Source organism: Mesoplodon bidens, assembly GCF_964165515.1.
Source record: "Mesoplodon bidens genome assembly, chromosome: 6".
Lineage (NCBI taxonomy): Eukaryota > Metazoa > Chordata > Mammalia > Artiodactyla > Ziphiidae > Mesoplodon > Mesoplodon bidens.
In genome coordinates, this window is record NC_138162.1 from 4,235,668 (window position 1) to 4,253,581 (window position 17,914).

Here is a 17,914-nt window from a genome sequence, read left to right on the forward strand (position 1 = left end):
CCGGACCCTGTCGGTGGCTGCTGCAGCTGGTGGGCACTGGGACCTTTAGGCTGGGGAGGGGGTTTCGTCGGGTCTGTGAAAGGCTTTTAAATTCGTCTGTTGTCCTGGGCTGCACTGGTGATTCATTCGTTCATGCACTCCTTCATTCATCCTTCCCACAGACATTTTACTGGCCACCTGCTGGGTGCCAGGCCCTGGGCTAGGCTCCGGGGACACAGTGGAGACACAGCAGACATGTCCTTGTGGGCTCACACTTTACGGGGGAAGATGGACATTGAACAACGAATGGCCCGGTTAAGTAATGAATTGCAACGTGCCTACATGCCTCAAAGGGGTAAAGGAGCCCTTCGCTGGGGCCCAGGAGGTGAGGGATGGTGTCCTCGGGAGGACAGAGAAGAGGCCCCATATCAGGCCGGCACTCGCTTCTCACAGGGCAAGTTCCTTCCCCTCTCTGAGCCTCAGTCTCCGAGTCAGTAGAATGAGAGTGTTATATCTAGGAGATAATGCATGTCCAGCACGTGGCACACAGTAAGAGCTCAATAAATACCGTTCATGGATGGTATTTCCCAATGGGGAGGGCACCGAGGGTCGCGGCGGTGGCGGCAGCGCCCTGGGGCTCTAAGCGCCTCTGCTGGGCTGTACTGCGTGGCGCTCAGGGACCAGCCTTGCTCTGAGATTCCTGCAGCTGAACTTCCAGAAGCCCGTGAACATCCCCAGGAAAGATGAAAAATCACCCGATAAATCCCGGGGCTTGCATTTTTATTCTGTTTCTCGTTATTTCTATGACACAATGGATAGTGCCTTTGAGCTCGGGCCCTGCAGTCAGAGGAACCTGGGCTCCAGGCCGAGCCACTTGCTGGGCAAGGAAAATGGAACCCATCTCTGCCTGTCCTCGGTACAACTCGGGTAAGGATGCGTGTGTGAAATAATGACTTAGCACAAACAGAGGGGTAGCACCCCAGGTGGGCCACCGTGTTCCTAACGGTAATTTGTAACAATCTAAAGACTGGAAGAGACCTGAGCTCAGCTGAGTCAACTCCCCTCTTTTAGAAATAGAAACTCATTTATATCTGGATTTCCAATCCTACTCCGGGCCGGGCTGCGGGCTTAGCTGCGGGTGAGACAAGGGCTCCTGACACAGCAGAATCCATGTTACCTGGGGTGGGGGTGGGGGTGGTGGAGGCGGGAGGGGGGCCTTTCCTTGCTCCGATGGGCTGGGGGGAGACCACCTGAGCCCTCCTGGGTCCATTGGGTTGGGAGCTAATTGTAGATTCTAAATCGGAGACAAGGGGGCTGAGAGGGGCTGGGGGTCAGTGCTGTAGAGCAGACTGCTGGCAGGGCATCTCGTGCCCGGGGAGCCGTGGGTCCCATGCCTTCCTGGGCAGGGTCCCCAGGATGCCTGCATCCCCCATGGACGTCAAACATCAGGAAAATCAGAGAGAAAAGAGCAGAAGAGGAAAAAGGCAACAGAAGAACGGGCCAGGAAGGAGGCGGTAGGCGAAACTCCGAGTGTGAGAGGCAGAGAAAGGGGAGGAGGTATGTGGATAAAAAGGCAGGAAATTGGGGGAGGCGGAGGAACCAAAGGCGAGGGGCGCTGCCCAGGGGCGGAGGAGTGATAACGGGGCAGCAGCTCGGTGACCCCCCGCTCTTCCCGCTCGGTGCCCAGTCCCGCCCGCGTGTGCAGGGACGGCACGGGCTGATGAGTGGTAGGGCGGTTGGCCACTGACACATGCTGATGGAGGCCACTTGGGCAGGACATGAGAGCAACATCAAGGGGGGCTGGCGGGCTTCTCTGGCAGCCTGTTCGATTGCATTAGGTTCAGGAAGGCATGGGCCCCTTCACTGTCTAAATTGCAGTTTAACTCTACACAGCGGCTGGGCCTGGGCTGTCTGGGAACCTTTGTGCGGCTGTCTTCCCGGGACCAGGGGTGGCCCTGGTGGCCCCTAGAAAGGCTCCCTGTGCCCAAGCTGGGCATGCACGGCCCCCACCATCCCGTGGCACTGTCCCCAAGTCTCCCGATTCCCCTCCTCTGACAATGGCCCCGGCTATTCCTCCTTTTTCTTCTGCTAAAAGCTGCTGAAGAAGAAGCCCCGTCACCGTGCGACAGGCCTACATGGCCGAATGGACCCTGGGTCAGTCCTGAGGCTGGAGCATGGTGGGTGCGAGGTCGTTCTGGGTGCCTGACAGCCCACAGGAGACATTTGCTCCATCTCCCCATGGATGCCCCCCTGTGGGAGGTTTAGTGCTGATGGCATGGGGCTGTCTTGCACCCCCAGGTCCCCAGTGTAGAATATGGTGCAATGACCCCATCAGTAGAGGGGGTTTTGGTCCAGACAGCGTCCACCCCAGTGGACAGACACCCAGACTCCGAGGTCAGATGGCCCAGCTTCAGCCCAAGGCTGCCCTCACCAGTGTTCTCCACGTTTCCTGTCTGTGAAATGGGGGTGACGGCAGCAGCTCCCCACTCCCATGTGTGGGAAGAGTCAGTGAGGTGGGGCTCAGTGCCTGGCACTTAGGAAGGGCTCCAAAATGTTAGTTATTGCTGTTGCTATTATTATTATTTTTGCTGTCATGCCAGTCGATGGGTAGAAGCCCACAGAACTCTACGGTCTAGAGGACAGGTAGAGACCAGTCAAGGTGAGGGGCATCCCCGCCCTGGGTGCAGGAAGGGGGAGGTGCAGGCGAGACTGACCTTCTGGAAGTGAGGCATGTGCCAGAGGGCGTCCAGCTTCACAGGCGGCTTGTACTTCCTCAGCTGACTGCTCCGGGTCTCATACAGGTTCCCGAGGATCACCTGCAGGCCCGAGAAATGCCAAGGCAGGATGGTTCCCGGCTCCCTGGAGAAGCCCGAGCCACGACGAAGAGTTGGGATTCCTGGTGTTGCAGACCCATGCGTCCCTTTCCTCCTGGCTCTGAACCTTCTCCCTGTCTGATTTCAGTGCACCTGCACCCCTGGCCCTGCCTGTGACCAGAGTGGACTTGGGGGTGGGAGCATGGGACGCTGAGAGCGTGTTATTTTGGTTTCAGGTTCGGCCCTAGAACTCTCTGGGTTCTGACATGCGGCCACCTTGAGGGCAGGGGTGTGTCCCAGACACCCTTGTAATTTTCTCAGTGGCTAACACAGCCCCAGTGGTTACCACGGACGCCACAGTGTCTGAAGGAAGAATGAATGATTCGATAGCTTTTTGCCATTCTGTGGAGCAGGTCCTCAGCATGGTCTGCTCGTGGAAGAGGAAGGAGGACTCCTTTTCGGGGGAGGAATTTGGGGGCTTGGGTCAGGGCCTTGGAGGTCTCTGTGGGTGGGATTTCAGAGGCACAGAGGCGGTCCTGCTCCTCTTGAGCTGCACGCCCCGCGCCCACGAACAGAGGTCGGCAGGCCCATAATTAATGGGTCCTGTAGCTCATGGGGTCTGCTGTGGACTGAATTGCGTTCCCCTCCAAATTCATATGTCGAAGCCCTAACCCCCAGTTGTGACCGTATTTGGAGATGGGCCTTTAAGGAGGTGGTTAAGGTTTAGGGCGGTCATCAGGTGGGGCTGTGATCCAGGAGGACAGGTGTCCTTCTAAGAAGAGGAGAGACACCAGGCTTGTCCACTCAGGAAAGGCCATGTGAGGACATGGCGAAGAGGCGGCCATCTTCAGGCCAAGGAGAGAAACCTCCAGAGAAGCCAACTCTGCTGGCACCTTGATCTTGGATTTCCAGCCTCCAAGATTTCTGTTGTTTAAGCCACCCAGTCCATTGTATTTTGTTATGGTCACCCCAGCAGACGAACGTAGGGTCCCAGGCCTCCAACCTTAGAATCAGAGGGGGAGGGGCCCTGGAGTCTGCATTTTCAATGTGTGCCCTGGGGAATTCCATACACAGTCAGGCCTTAACCCACGGCTGTGATCCTTGTCAAAATTCAACCCCCCCAACAGGGGAGTTAACAGGTAAACAGGGGCCTCTTGTTTATAACTACAGCCTCAGTGTAAAGAGTGGGAGCCTCACACCCAGAGCGGATGAGCTGGACGATGCACTGGTGCCCAAGTGACCCAGAGGGGATGGGCCACTGCAGAAGGGGGTGTGACAGAGGACGCAGGGCAGACAGTGCACCCGACAAATAAAAGCTGACCTGAGCTTAACTGAAGATGCCACCACCCCATCGAACCCCTTTAATGGATTGATTTTGTTGATCAATTATATTAATTTCATTGAATGCACCTGTGGATAACTTACAAGCCGTTTGGATCAGCTCTCCCCTCCACTTTCTAGAACAGCTTTGAAACTTCATCTTCGAACCAAAGCCAAGAGGCTGCCCCGCCCCGGGGTGAATGAGCTGGCCTTCAGAACTGGAGGGACGAAGGCAGGTCTTGTCACCTTTCCAAACCTCAGTTTCCTCTGCAGGAAACGGGGGTACCGATGCCTAACAAACAGGTGCTTGTAGGATTTGTGGAGTTAGCGTTGAGCAGAGTGTCTGGTCCAAGATGATTACTCACTAAATGGAAGCTGTTTCCAAGAATTTCATTTGGGGGTCATCATCTTCCAAAATCCAGGACATCCTGAGATGCTGAAGAGACAGGCTTCTCCTAGGATGGGGGCAGTTTGACCTTGTAAATCAAAGGTCTTATCAACCCTACTAAATTGTTCATCAGGCCCTCAGCCATTGGTGGGTCTGGGTGTTTGTTGCCGTTTGATAGCCGCAGAGAATCTTGGGACAGGAAGAGGACTCTGGGGATGGTTTGCACAAGTATTTTCTCAGTGCCCACTACGTGCTGGGCCCAGCTCTGCAGGCCCCCATTTAATCTGACCCCCTTTTTGGCCCAGTGAGGTCACTGAGACCCCAGCAAAGCAGTGACTCACTCAAATTCACACACCCCCAGGCTGGCACCAGTCCCCAACCAGTGCTTGGGGATGGAGCCACGCGCAGCGGCTGCTTAAGGGGTTGTCTGCTGAAAACTGAGGGGCACTGGCTATGAGATTGTCTCTAGACTCAGAAGACGTGTCTTTGGAGGCTCGGGATTCCGAGGACCTGTGACACTCTGAGCTGTCATGAAATAGCTGCTAATTAAAAGCAGGACTCTGGACTGGAGCTATAAAACAGCAGCGTGTAACGGCAACGCTCCCTTGGAAACTGGTCGTTACCATAGTGAGCTGACTCCTTCTGGAGCTATTAACAAATAAACTAGTCATGGGCTGCTTTAAAGTATTATTACAACGCTCTGCTCTTTAATGAGTGTTTGTCTCGGACTCCACCCACCGCTGACAACAGCCAGGAGGGGCCTTGGCTCCTGGCTGGGCCTGGAGAGCCCTGGGCCCCTCCACCCAGCAGCCTTTCCTGGCCGGTCCCAAGGGTGCCAGGATCCCTGATAAGACTTTTCCACTCCCCAGTTTGTCCCTAGAACATCACAGGCACTGTTGCTGAATCCTAAGCTTTCCTGTAATCAGCAAGAGTGGGACCTCACCATCAGGAAAAGCCTGGACTTTGGGGCGGGACACACCTGGGTCCTGGCTTGGCTGGGACCTTTGGCCAGTTACTTAACCTCTCTGAGACTGAGTTACTCCACCTGAAAATGAAACAAACTGAATGTTCTGATGAGACTCGGACCTCATGGGGTGTCCGGGAGGGCAAAAGGCATGAACACAGGGTGCGTGCTGGATCCAGTTCTCTGCACGGAATCTGGAGGAGGGACGGCATTGGTGAGATCGTTGCAACAACCAAAGACACTAAAGCTGTGCTTCTAATGAAATCTATATAGTGCTACATGAGCATAAAGCAATTCTGATTTTACCGTCATTGATCCGGATCTACTGGAGAAGAGACCAACCTGAGTGCTCCAAAAGTCCGAACCTCAGACTATTTTATTTTTATTTATTTTTTTAAACTTTTAAAAATAAATTTATTTATTTATTTTTGGCTGCGTTGGGTCTTCATTGCTGTGTGTGGGGTTTCTCTAGTTGCGGTGAGCGGGGGCTACTCTTCGTTGCGGTGAGCAGGCTTCTCATTGTGGTGGCTTCTCTTGTTGCGGAGCACGGGCTCTAGGTGCGCAGGCTTCAGTAGTTGTGGCACGTGGGCTCAGTAGTTGTGGTGCGCAGGCTCAGTAGTTGTGGCGCACGGGCTTAGTTGCTCTGTGGCATGTGGGACCTTCCCGGACCAGGGCTCGAACCCGTGTCCTCTGCCTTGGCAGGCGGATTCTTAACCACTGCGCCACTGGGGAAGCCCTCTCAGACTATTTTAAAGGGGGTACCACGTTTAGTATCTTCAAATGCAAGTGACAATGCAAATTCACAGCTAAAGATGTTTTTCCAGGTAAAAATCTCGCCTAGACGCACACCGTTAACAACTGCTGGTGCTTGGGTGTCATTCTGTCCTCAGCTCAAGATTCCCAGTGTGGCCACCACCACTCTGGGCCTCGATTTCCATGCCTGGGAGCTAGGGTGACACCCAGCTCACAGGCTTGTATCCAGCGCACATAAGATGATGTATGTGTTGTACGTGGAGCGGTTAGCATGGGGCTTAGTCATCCACCTGATACAAAACGTATCCTAACGTTTCATAAAACGCGGTCTTTATGGAACCCTCCCAGAAGTGGGTTTCCTCTTTGGACTTTGCCTTCCTAACCTTTTCTTTATAGATAGACCGGGGCACGTTTCTGTCCGGGCTAGGTCAGATTCGTGGACAATCTGGTTTCCAGATGTGTGGGGTCACACGGAGTTTGGTGGGACCGTCCCCAGACGAGAATCGGGAGATGGGGTCCTGATCCTGCCCCAGAGGCACACAGGGCCAGTTTACTGGTGATGCCGGCAGGGCTTAAGTTGGGGTTGAACCTGACCCTTTCAACAAAGCAACAAGCAACTTGATTCCCCAGCCCTGCCCACATCCCAGCAACAAACATGCGCAGACGGCATCCTTTTGAGCTTTGGCTTTGCCTCCCTCAGCCGCTCCCTTCTCTTCCCTCCCACCCCATCAGTCATCCACTCTGGAGTGGTTTACCTTATGCTTTTTCTCCAGTTTAATGGCTTTCTGGTTGGCCTTTTGTTCCTGCACCCACAGCTGCTGGTACCGATGCTGCAGCAGATCAAAGAAGGGGGTGGAAGGCCTGTGGGGAAGAAGACAGATGGGCTTGAGGTCGGGGAAGGCCCCCCTCCCCAGAGGCTGCCCACCTGACCATCAGGGCTACAGGGCAGAATGTTCTACCCAAGGCTGTGAGAGTTTCCCTCTGGCCCTTCTGCAGCTGTGGAGGAAACGGTGCCTCGTGTGAGTTGTTGGGCCTGACATGGTGCTGGGCCTGACATGGTGACAGACTCTCTCCTTGACCAGATTTTAGGCAGGCTTCTCAGCGCCCTCTTTTTGATTAGGCCTCGTTCTTGGGACCTATCTTTGGCCGGATGAAGTCAGCCTTAGCAAAGAACACTGCTAAGTCAATCCCCCCACCCTTGATATCTCATCACCTTGGCCTGCCTTTCCAAGAGTCCTATGAAGTCAGTTTAGTAAGAATCCCCCTACCCTGGAAGTCTCCCCGTAGTAATTTTCCATCCACTCTGCTCCTTGGCTATAAATCCCCACTTGTGTTGTAGTCAGAATTGAGTGAGGTCACTTTCCCCTTTGCAATAGTACTGAATAAAATCCGCCTTTACTGCCTTTAGCCTCCGCTCTAGTTCTCTTTGACAAGGGTCTCCAGCCAAGGAGAACTTACCCTGTGTAGAGCATTTTGCATGCCCCACTCCTCACAGCACTGTAAAGTGGGTACTTTATCATCCCCATCCTAAGGTCCCAGAGCAGTGGGGCAGCACTGTGTGTGAGACCCTCTCAAGGTAACCTAATAGGTGATGAGGAAAAGTTCTTTATAGAAGAACCAAAGCTAATAAAATGCAGGAGGAAGGACAGAATTGGGGGAGGAGAATCATTACTTTGCGACGCCTAATGCAATCATGGATTTAGGTGATCATCAATGATGAGGTGGAAGGCTGGTGGGGAGCGTTACAATGGATGTGTCAGGCTACGGCAGCTGGACCAAAGGATCAATTTGTTTTTATTGTGGTAAATATGCATAACATAGAATTTACCCAAGTGATCAATCTCACCATCATGGGACATGACAGATGTGGGTCTGGGAGTGATTGATAGGAGGTATGTAGCACCACCCGCCAAGCACTTTGGGGGAAACAAACCCCAAAGTGAGCCCAAAGGTAATCAGACTTCTAGACCATCACTGTCAAATGGGAATATTACGTGGGCCGCCAGGTAACTAAAATTCGTCTAGTAGCCATGTTAAAAAGAGAAAAAAGAAACAGGTGGAATTAATTTTACTAATGTATTTTATTAACCCAATATATCCACAATATTATCGTGTCAACATGTAATTAAAGATAGGAAGGGGGTATTTAAAAGGTTGTTTGAAAATTTTGAATTTACATTAGTTTAACTAAAATGGAAAAAATTCAGTTCCTTAGTGCCGCCAGCCACACGCCAAGTGCTCAGTAGCCATGAGGACTCGTGTGCCATTTTGGACACACAGCTCTCAGCCCAACTACCATGATTTACAGGAAATGCAGGAGAAAAAGGAGCATGGTAAACACCACCATGGGGATGCTGTTTGCCACATCTGGAGTGTAGGACGTTCTACAGGACAAGTGACTCAGGCACTTCAACGAAGGACATTGAAGAAAGGGGAGGATGAGGAAGTGATATCGATCAAAAGTGACTTAAGAAATACATTAATCTGGGCTTCCCTGGTGGCGCAGTGGTTGAGAGTCCGCCTGCCAATGCAGCGGATGCGGGTTCGTGCCCGGGTCCGGGAAGATCCCACGTGCCGCGGAGCGACTGGGCCCGTGAGCCATGGCCGCTGAGCCTGTGCGTCCGGAGCCTGTGCTCCACAACGGGAGAGGCCACAGCAGTGAGAGGCCCGCGTACCGCAAACAAACAAACAAACAAAAAACCTCCAGCAAAAAATAAAGCACAGTAAAATAAAATAACAAAGTAAAAAAATGAAACAAGAGTGACAATAAATTGAGAGTGGTTGAAGCTGTGTGATGAGGGTTGATCATGGATGTGTATTATCCTATTTGCTACACTTCTGTGCATGTTTGAAATTTTTCATAATAAGAAGTAAAAAGACAAAGAGGAAAAATCCAGGGAATAAAGCCCATTGTTTTCCCTGTTCACTTCTTTCTCATCTTCCTTGTGATCACAAATGGTCTTTATCACCTTCTCCATCGCTCAGCTCGGGTCCAAGCTGACTGCCTCCTCATATTTCTGGACCAGAGGGTCTCACATTTTACAATGCATAAAAATCACTGGGGTCCCCTCCCCAGAGGTTCTGATCCAGGAAGCCTGGGGGTGATGCCCAAGAAAGAACATTTTTAGCAAATAGAGGAAGTAGTTCTGATACAGGGTGAGTGGGTTGAATGGTGCCCTCCCAAATGTTTCCATTTTAACTTCCAGAACCTGTGAATATGCCTTTATCTGGAAAGGGGGCTTTTGCAGATGTAGTCAAGTTAAGGATCTCGAGATGGGATTAACAGTATGTAAATCGCTTTGGGGGGTAGGCCTTCAATCCAATGACAAGTGTCCTCAGAAAATACATACAGACTCGGAGATACAGGGAAGAGGAGAGGGTGAGGTGAAGACAGAGAGGCAGAGAAAAGCCAGAGAACGTCTGGGGCCCCCGCAAGTTGGAAGAATCCAGGCAAGAGTCTCCACTGGAGCCTCTGGAGGGCGCACCGCCCTGCCAACACCTCAGCTGCAAACGTCTGGTCTCCAGAACGGCCAGAGGCAAGAAAAATACATTTCTGTTGTTTGAAGCCGCCAGGTCTGTGGTCATTTGTTACGGCGGCCCCAGGAAATGAACACATGGCGGTTCCTCAGCCCACACTTTGGGAAACACCAAGAGAAACTGCGGTGCAGACGCATGCTGTCCAGAGAAGTTCCCGAAACCAGACATCACCGGGTCTTTTACAGCAGAAGGAACCTTCCAGCAGCGTTTTGCAGACCGTCACATGAGCGTGGATCACGGAGGGGATCTTGTTTGAGGCATGTTCTGGTTCGATGGGTCTGAGGCGTCTGGAGAGGCTGTGCCCAGGACCCACCACCCTTCGGGGCTTAAGGCCTCATCAATCATCCAGGCCTGGGGCTCTTACCCCCGGAAGTCCCACGGAGTCGCAGACCACCATCTCTGAACAGGAGTGTATAGACACCATGTCTGCGGAGAGGGCCCACAGCTTTCATCACATTTTCAAAGGTGCCAATGCCCCCGGAAAAGTTCAGAGCTTCTGTTCTTCCCCTGTGACCTTATTTCACAGGCGAGGAAATGGAGGCACTGAGCAGTGAGGCTACTCCCAAAGCTCACATGCAGTAAGGACCCGAGACTGCAAACCTGGGGCTTCTGGCTTTGTGTTTTATACAGTCTGCACGGTGGTCTTTAAAGTGTTTGAAACTGTTGTCAACACTTAAAAACTGGGAAATTTTACATTAAAGGAACCCAGCTTTCCAGATTGTCTTGAAGATGTATACATTCTGGCCAAGTGGGTCTGCATTCCTACATGGCAACAATTGGCTTGAGCTGAGTATCAAGTGTCATTTAGCCCAAGTCCTCTCCCTTCCCTATTGTCCTCTACTGCCCGCTGGGCCGGTCCAAGTGTTGGATTTTGTGGCTCCAGAGCCAGCCGCAAAGAGCTGGACTGGACCCTAAACATCCTCCTCCCGGCCCCCTCCTGTTCTCCCGCCCTGTCTGCACGCCCAGGACAGTTCACCTCCCTTCCATGGGGACCTCACTGGGACTAGACTGACCCGGGACTGCGCTTGAGTGGAGCTTCAGTGGCCTTGAAATGCCACTTGAGCTCAGAGGTCTCTTTACAGGGCAGCCTGCAGTGCATCTACAAACAGAGGCTCTTTGTTTCCCTGTTCCCTTACCCCTGTGGTGACTTTTATTACTTAATTATTACACACCCCATGCTTCTGAGCAGCCTAATTTATAGCCATGCTTTCTAATGACACGAGATGCGTAATCTTGCAAGATCTACCCCAAGAGGCCATTCACAACAGAAAAGCTATTTTCCCAGCAGCCCCCACTGCCCACATCACCGGGAACCCAGCCTCGCAGCCCTCCTGCAGGCTCGCTGACCATCTTTGTGTCCTGCTCCAGCCAGCGGTTCTTATTACTGGGAAGAGGCGGGCGGGGTCGGGGGTGGGGGTGGCGCTCAGAGCAGGAGAAGAGCTGACAAACCTTGTAAGTTACAACAGCCTAGTCCTGACTGGCTGACGGAGATCCAGCAGGTTTTGCCCATTTCTGCTCAGGCTCATTAAATCAGATAAAAAGGTGGAGAGGCTTGTCTGACATGGGGAAAACCCAGGACGTAAAGTGTATCACGTCACCCCCTGCTTCAAATGCCCTCGACAGCCTCCCATTTCTTAGACTCAACCTAGATGCCGAGCTACGGCCCGCAAAGCCCTTCCCTCCCCCAACTCCTCCCTGACACTCAGCATCTCCTTTGCCTTCAGGTTTCAGCTGTTTGGTCACCTCCTCGGAGGGCTTTTCCCTGACCAGTCCATCCTCAAACGGCCCTTGCCAGGTACCCTCATAAGCAGAAGTTCTCTTGTTCATTTGTCATGGGTTTATAACTAGTCTTGGTCATTGAGTACCAATGCCAGCAGGCATGGTTTCAGTGGGATGTGAACTGACATGGTGCCGCTCTCAGTAATGATGCTTTGTTGAAACAGAGAGGAAGAGAGGGAGGGAAGGAGCCAGAGAAAGAAAGATGAGGCAAAATTTTAGGAAATATACTTTTCATAATTCAGAGTATTATAAGTCAGGCTATATATGAGTTGTAAGAAATTTAAGAGAGTGAATTGACGGAAATTGTTATCCAGTGGAGAGGAAGGAGAGCCTTTTCAACAAGTGGTGCTGGAACAGTTGGATATCATGGACAAAACCAAAAACAAACAAAAACCTCTTGACCCAAGTCTCATACTTTATATAAGAATTAACTCAAAATGGAGGAAAGATTTAAATGTAAAACTGTGAAACTTTTAGAAGGAAATATAGGAGAAAACCTCTGGGGCCTAGGGCTAGGCTAGGTGATGAGTTCCTAGACTTGACACCCAAAGCATGATCCAGGAGAAAGAGGAAAAAAAGATAAATTGAACTTCCTCTAAATTAAGGACTCTTGCTCTGTGAAAGAGTCTCTTGAGAAAATGAAAAGATAAACCATGACTAGGAGGAAATATTTGCAAACCATGTATCTGGCAAAGGACTCCTATCTAGACTATGTAAAGAACGCTCAAAGCTCAACAGTAAAAGAGATAAACACAAACAAACAAACAATTGTATTAGAAAAGGGACAAAACATGAAGAGACATTTCATCAAAGAAGGTATATGGATGGCAAATAAGTACATGAAAAAGTAGTCAACATCCCTCGCCATTGGAGAGATGAAAATTAAGAGCGTAATGTCATGTCACTACACACCTCTTAGCGCAGCTAAAATAAGAAATACCTAGTGACAATGCCAGAGCAAGGATGCAGAGAAACTAACCCTCTTATACATTGCTGGTGGGCGTGTAAAATGGTGTAGCTGCTATGGAAAATGGTTTATCAGTTTCCTAGAAAACCAAACATACACCTACCACATGGGCCCAGCAATTGCACTCCTGGGCATTTATTCCAGAGACATGGGAACTTAGGTCTACACAGACACCTATACACCAATGTTTGTAGCTGGAATATTTGTAATATTTCCAAAGTGGGAACAGCCAAAACGTCTTTCAATGGGTGAGTAGTTAAACTGTGGTCCATGCATACTATGGAATACTACTCAGTAGTCCAAAGGAATGGACTATTGACACGGCAAAGACTTGGATGATGTCAAGGCCATTATGCTGAGGGAAAAAGACGAGTTTCACGAGGTCACCTACTGTATGATTCCATGTGTATAGCATTCTTGGAACGTTCCAGGGGTTAGGGAGGAGGGTCACTATGTGAGTGTATGGCGTGGGGGGGTGTCTTTGAGGTGATAAAACAGTTCTGTATCATGCTTGTTACACAAATATACACGTGATAAAATGCGTGGACACTAAACACACACAGGAGGGCATGTAAAACTGGTGAAATCTGGGGACTTTCCTGGCGGTCCAGTGGTTTAGGACTCAGCACTTTCAGTGCCCAGGGCACAGGTTCAGTCCCTGGTCAGGGAACTAAGATCCCTCAAGCCGCGTGGTGCTACCAAAAACAAAACAAGACAAAACAAGACAAAAAGCAACTGGTGAAATCTGAATGCAGCCTGTGTATTGTACCAACATCAATCTTTCAGTTTTGATACTGCACTATAGTTATGTAAGATTTTATCATTGGGGATAACGGGTGAAGAGCAAACAGGATCACTCTGTACTGTTTTGACAACTTCCTGTGAATCTGTACTTATTTCAGAGAAAAATATTTTTTTCAAAATGCAATCGAGCATGCTAGAGGAAAGCCTAAACTGTCTTTCGACTTTATAGAAAAAAATATTACAAAATTACTGTCATACAAAGAGGTGATCAAAGAGTATGGAGCCCAAAAATGTGGGGAAAAAATGAATATGGGGTGTGACAGGCAATTAATCCTTTTAAAATGTGTTATTTTTCTGGATTTTGTGGTTTATGATATTTGTCAGCTAATTTAAAATTTTAATTTGTTCTGATTTCTTCTCTCATTCTACTTAAGTATTCCGTTTTATGCCTAAATTTGTATTCATGAACTTGTTTGAACTTGTTTTTCTTAAAGGGAACCCCCAAACGTGGATAAGTTCCCGGTGCCACGAAACATGGAGCTGCCCTCGAGAGCAGGTAAGATGTTTCTTTTAATCATAAGAGAGTATTAGGTATAACTTTATGCTAATAATGTGAAACCAAAACAAAAGGGGTGATTTGTCCAGGAAAATATAAATGATCAAAGTTGACTGAAGTGCTTATACATAATGTTAATAGAGCCACGGGTACCAGGCCCGGGTATGTTCACACGTGTACCCTCCCAACCTTGCTGAGAACAGTATTCCAGGACTTTCCAGAACTTTTTATAAAAAAGCTTCCCACTTAAAATAGATAACCAACAGGGACCTACCATATAGCACAGGGAACTCTGCTCAATATTATGTAACAACCGAAATAAGAAAATGATTTGAAAAAGAATAGTTACATGTATAACCGAGTCACTTTGCTGTACACCTGACACTATCACAACGTTGTTAATCAACTACACTCCAATATAAAATAAAAAGTTTAAAAAAAAAAAGAAAAAAAAGTTTCCCACATCATGTTATGATCCCAAACTGAGACAAGGAGAATGTCTCACTTAGAAGAGCAAATGAAGGCCTTCCCTGGTGGCGCAGTGGTTAAGAATCTGCCTGCCAATGCGGGGGACATGGGTTCAAGCCCTGGTCTGGGAAGATCCCACATGCCGCCGAGCAACAAAGCCCGTGTGCCACAACTACCGAGCCTGTGTGCCACAATTACCGAGCCTGCGTGCCACAACTACTGAAGCCCGCATGCCTAGAGCCTGTGCTCTGCAACAAGAGAAGCCACCGCAATGAGAAGCCCATGCACCACAACAAAGAGTAGCTCCCACTCACTGCAACTAGAGGAAGCCTGTGTGCAGCAACAAAGACCCAACGCAGCCAAAAATAAATAAATAAAATAAATACATTTATTAAAAATTTTTTTTACATGGACCATTTCATTATCTCTAAATTATACCTCAATAAAGTTGTTTTTTAAAAAAGAACTAAGAAGACAGATTGAGGTCAAAATAGCCCAGGCAGGAGTCATCACAGAGGAAGGTCTTCACGAAGGTACTAGGGAACCATGGATGGTTTCTGAGCAAGGGAGGAGGGAGGGCGTGATGACAGCCACACTTTGGAACTGTTGCTGGGGGTGGTGGTGTAAATCAGTGGAAAGGAAGGGAACAGGATTTGAGGATCCAAGGCCACTCCAGAGGGAGGGAAGACACAACAGAGGAGCTACACACCTTGTGAATGGGATCTCAACTCTGTGCTCACTCATTTGTCCATCCATCCATCTGGCCCACCCAGGAGCAATAACCAGCTCCCCGTGATGGGCCAGGTTTTATGAGGTGTGGGGACATGCTCATGGGGACGTGCTGTCTGCACCCTGGGGTCACAGGGCACGCAGCAGAAACACCGATAATCATCACAGCTCACACTTCTTCCTGCTACCTGTATCCTTAGGACACTAACCTAGAGACAGATACCAATACCCTCTTTTCACAGATGAAAAATCTGAGGCCCAGAAAAGTTGACTGTCTTGCCCGAGACCACACAGCCAGTGGGTGACATATTGCATTTGCCTGGGAAGCCCTTGAGCATATCCATCCTGCAGCCCTGCCCCCCTGCAGAGCAGAGGGCTAATTGTCAGTGTAGACGCAGCCACTGGAACTCAGAGAAGAGAGCAAGTGAATTGAGCGAGGGCGTGGGACAAGCAAAGTCCCCTCTGAGCCTTTTGACGGGTCTTTGGGGATGAGCAGAAGGGGACTGAGCTGAGAAATGAAGCAAGGAGAACCCAGAGAGAGGGCGCAGCGTGAACAAAGATGGGAATCAGGCCTAGCGGGCACCATGCCTCGCAGCCCTAGACCCGCCTGATGGACATCGGAGAATAAGAGCCATTCAAAAATGCCTCCCGGGGGCTTCCCTGGTGGTGCAGTGGTTGAGAGTCCGCCTGCCGATGCAGGGGACACGGGTTCGTGCCCCAGCCCGGGAAGATCCCACATGCCGTGGAGCGGCTAGGCCCGTGAGCCATGGCCACTGGGCCTGTGCGTCCGGAGCCTGTGCTCCGCAACGGGAGAGGCCACAACAGTGAGAGGCCCGCGTACCACAAAAAAAAAAAAAAAAAAAAAAAAGCCTCCCAATTTTTAAATGAGCACTTACTACACCGAGCCCACTGGCAGCACTCCAACTGCCGTCTCCCTGCTGCTTCCATAACCTTGAAAGTGAGGGTGAACATCCCTGCCTTCAGATGTGGAAACTGACACGCAGAGCAATCAAACAACTGGCCCGCGGTTTGCTCACGGATCACGGAGGGGGCCAGGCGACAGAGCCAGGGTCCCCATCCAGCTTCCCCGGCTCTAAGGATGCCAGGTCCCAACAGTTAGGCTGTGCACTCAGTGACCCCCACGGCAGCTCTGAGTGCCCTGGGCCGGCGAGGCCACCACCGAAGGCTTCGACAAATTATTTGCTGATAACCTGGCAGGAACCTGTCGGAAAAGTTCCTCACCACCCTAACGTTCCCACTGACAATGAAACCATGTCAAAACTCAGTCTGATAGAGCGGAAAATGGGGAATAAAATGAAATGCGAACAGCTCCTACTCGGGGTTGGCCTGCAAGAAACTTCACCCCAGACCAGGGGTTGATCTCCGATGAAGGTAGCTGGGGACAAGCAAGGGAACTGGAAATTATCATTTGCAAACATTAGGCTGACACTTTGTGCGTGCAGGGGGCGGCGAGGGCTGACAGCTCTGATTTGCAGAATCGGTTCCTCTCTGCCAAGGAGGGCTCTGTGGATTAGAGGGGGCCCCTTTCATGGCAAACCCACCTTCATCTTGGCTGCTCATTAAAACTTTGTGGAGCTGGAGAACTTGGCGGAAGAGAGGAAGCTGGAGGAAGCTTCTGAGGGACATTAGGTACACATTTGTTGAAAGGTGTTTGAGAAGGGAGCCTTGGGTCTGACAAACCGGATTTTAGTGCGGCTCTCCGTTCACAGCGGGCTAAAATAATTGGTCATCAGTGACTACTAATTCGGTTTAGTAGCCAGAGGCAATTTTTTTCTTCCTGGAAAATCAATGACAGCACGGAGGTCTGTTCAACGTGATTCCACTCAAGACGGGTCCTTATTTGGCGCTTGATGCCTCTTCCAGTGGAGACAGCTATTTTGTTAAAATAAAATTAAAATCCATCTCTAATGTGCCAGCGGTCTGCTGCTCCCAGGGGGGTGGAAGAGGCCCTGGTCCCAACGCCGGCACAGCCTCGAGGGCTCAGGAGTGGATGGTGGCCTCCGGGACAGGCCGCACGTCCTCGGTTGGGTGTGAAGTTCAGAACACGCTGTAGACCGTTGGGGGGTCTGGTTTTGGAGGAGGGGAGAGGCTGGAGGACTGGGCTTCTCTGGGCTGCTCTAAATCAGAACCCAACCCACAAGAGACACCCGACAGTGGCACCATCTAAGGAGACCCAACTTCTCTTCCACCCGCTGGAGGTGTTTCTCCAAGTCAGACGCATGCTCGGACGGCACCGAGCAGTGAGCTGCAGGGATGCAGGAGCCTCCCTTCTCCGCTCCACCTGAGGCTTCCTGAACAGGCCCATCTGTGGGCAGGTGACCTTAGTGACCATGACCGAGGACTTTGCTTGTGCCTAAAGTAGCACCACTGTTTCTTGTAATAAGTGATTCTGGCTAACATTGCCCACAGGCTACCAAAGCCACAGCTAAAGCCTTTTTTCCTTCTTTCTTTTTTTCTTTTTTTTGCAATTGAAATTTTTATGGAGGTCACTGTAGATTCACATGCAGTTGTAAGGAATAATACGGAGAGAGGGAGGGGGAGAAAAAAAAGAAATACAGAGAGACCCCCATGTACCCCTTACCCCGTTTCCCCCAGTGGTGACATCTGGTAAAACTAAAGAACAAAATCAAAACCAGGATATTGATACGGAATAATCCACCCATTTTTAGATGCCACCAAAGTGACTCATACTCACTGGTGTATTTGCTTTTATGCAATTTCATCCCATGTGTAGGCCTGAAGACTCACCACCACAGTCAAGATACAAAACAGCTCCATCACCTCAAGGATGCTTCCTAACCTCACCTACCTCCCTCCTACTCTGCACCCATGGGCCTGGGATGCTTTGTTTTCATCCTTAAAATAACCCTACCAGATAGGAGCTATTATTATGTCG

General features: G+C 50.4%; 1 protein-coding gene across 1 annotated transcript in view; it reads right to left on the minus strand.

Annotated features, from left to right (window-relative positions):
- The window catches only part of CFAP77 (cilia and flagella associated protein 77), a gene marked incomplete at its 5' end in the record, with an annotated part of 131,849 nt that overhangs the window by 22,182 nt on the left and 91,753 nt on the right, over positions 1 to 17,914 (minus strand). Inside the window, 2 exons of the mRNA XM_081237873.1 lie at positions 2,694 to 2,795; positions 6,973 to 7,078. Coding sequence (XP_081093999.1) covers positions 2,694 to 2,795; positions 6,973 to 7,078 — 208 coding nt within the window. The remainder of the gene's footprint in view (positions 1 to 2,693; positions 2,796 to 6,972; positions 7,079 to 17,914) is intronic.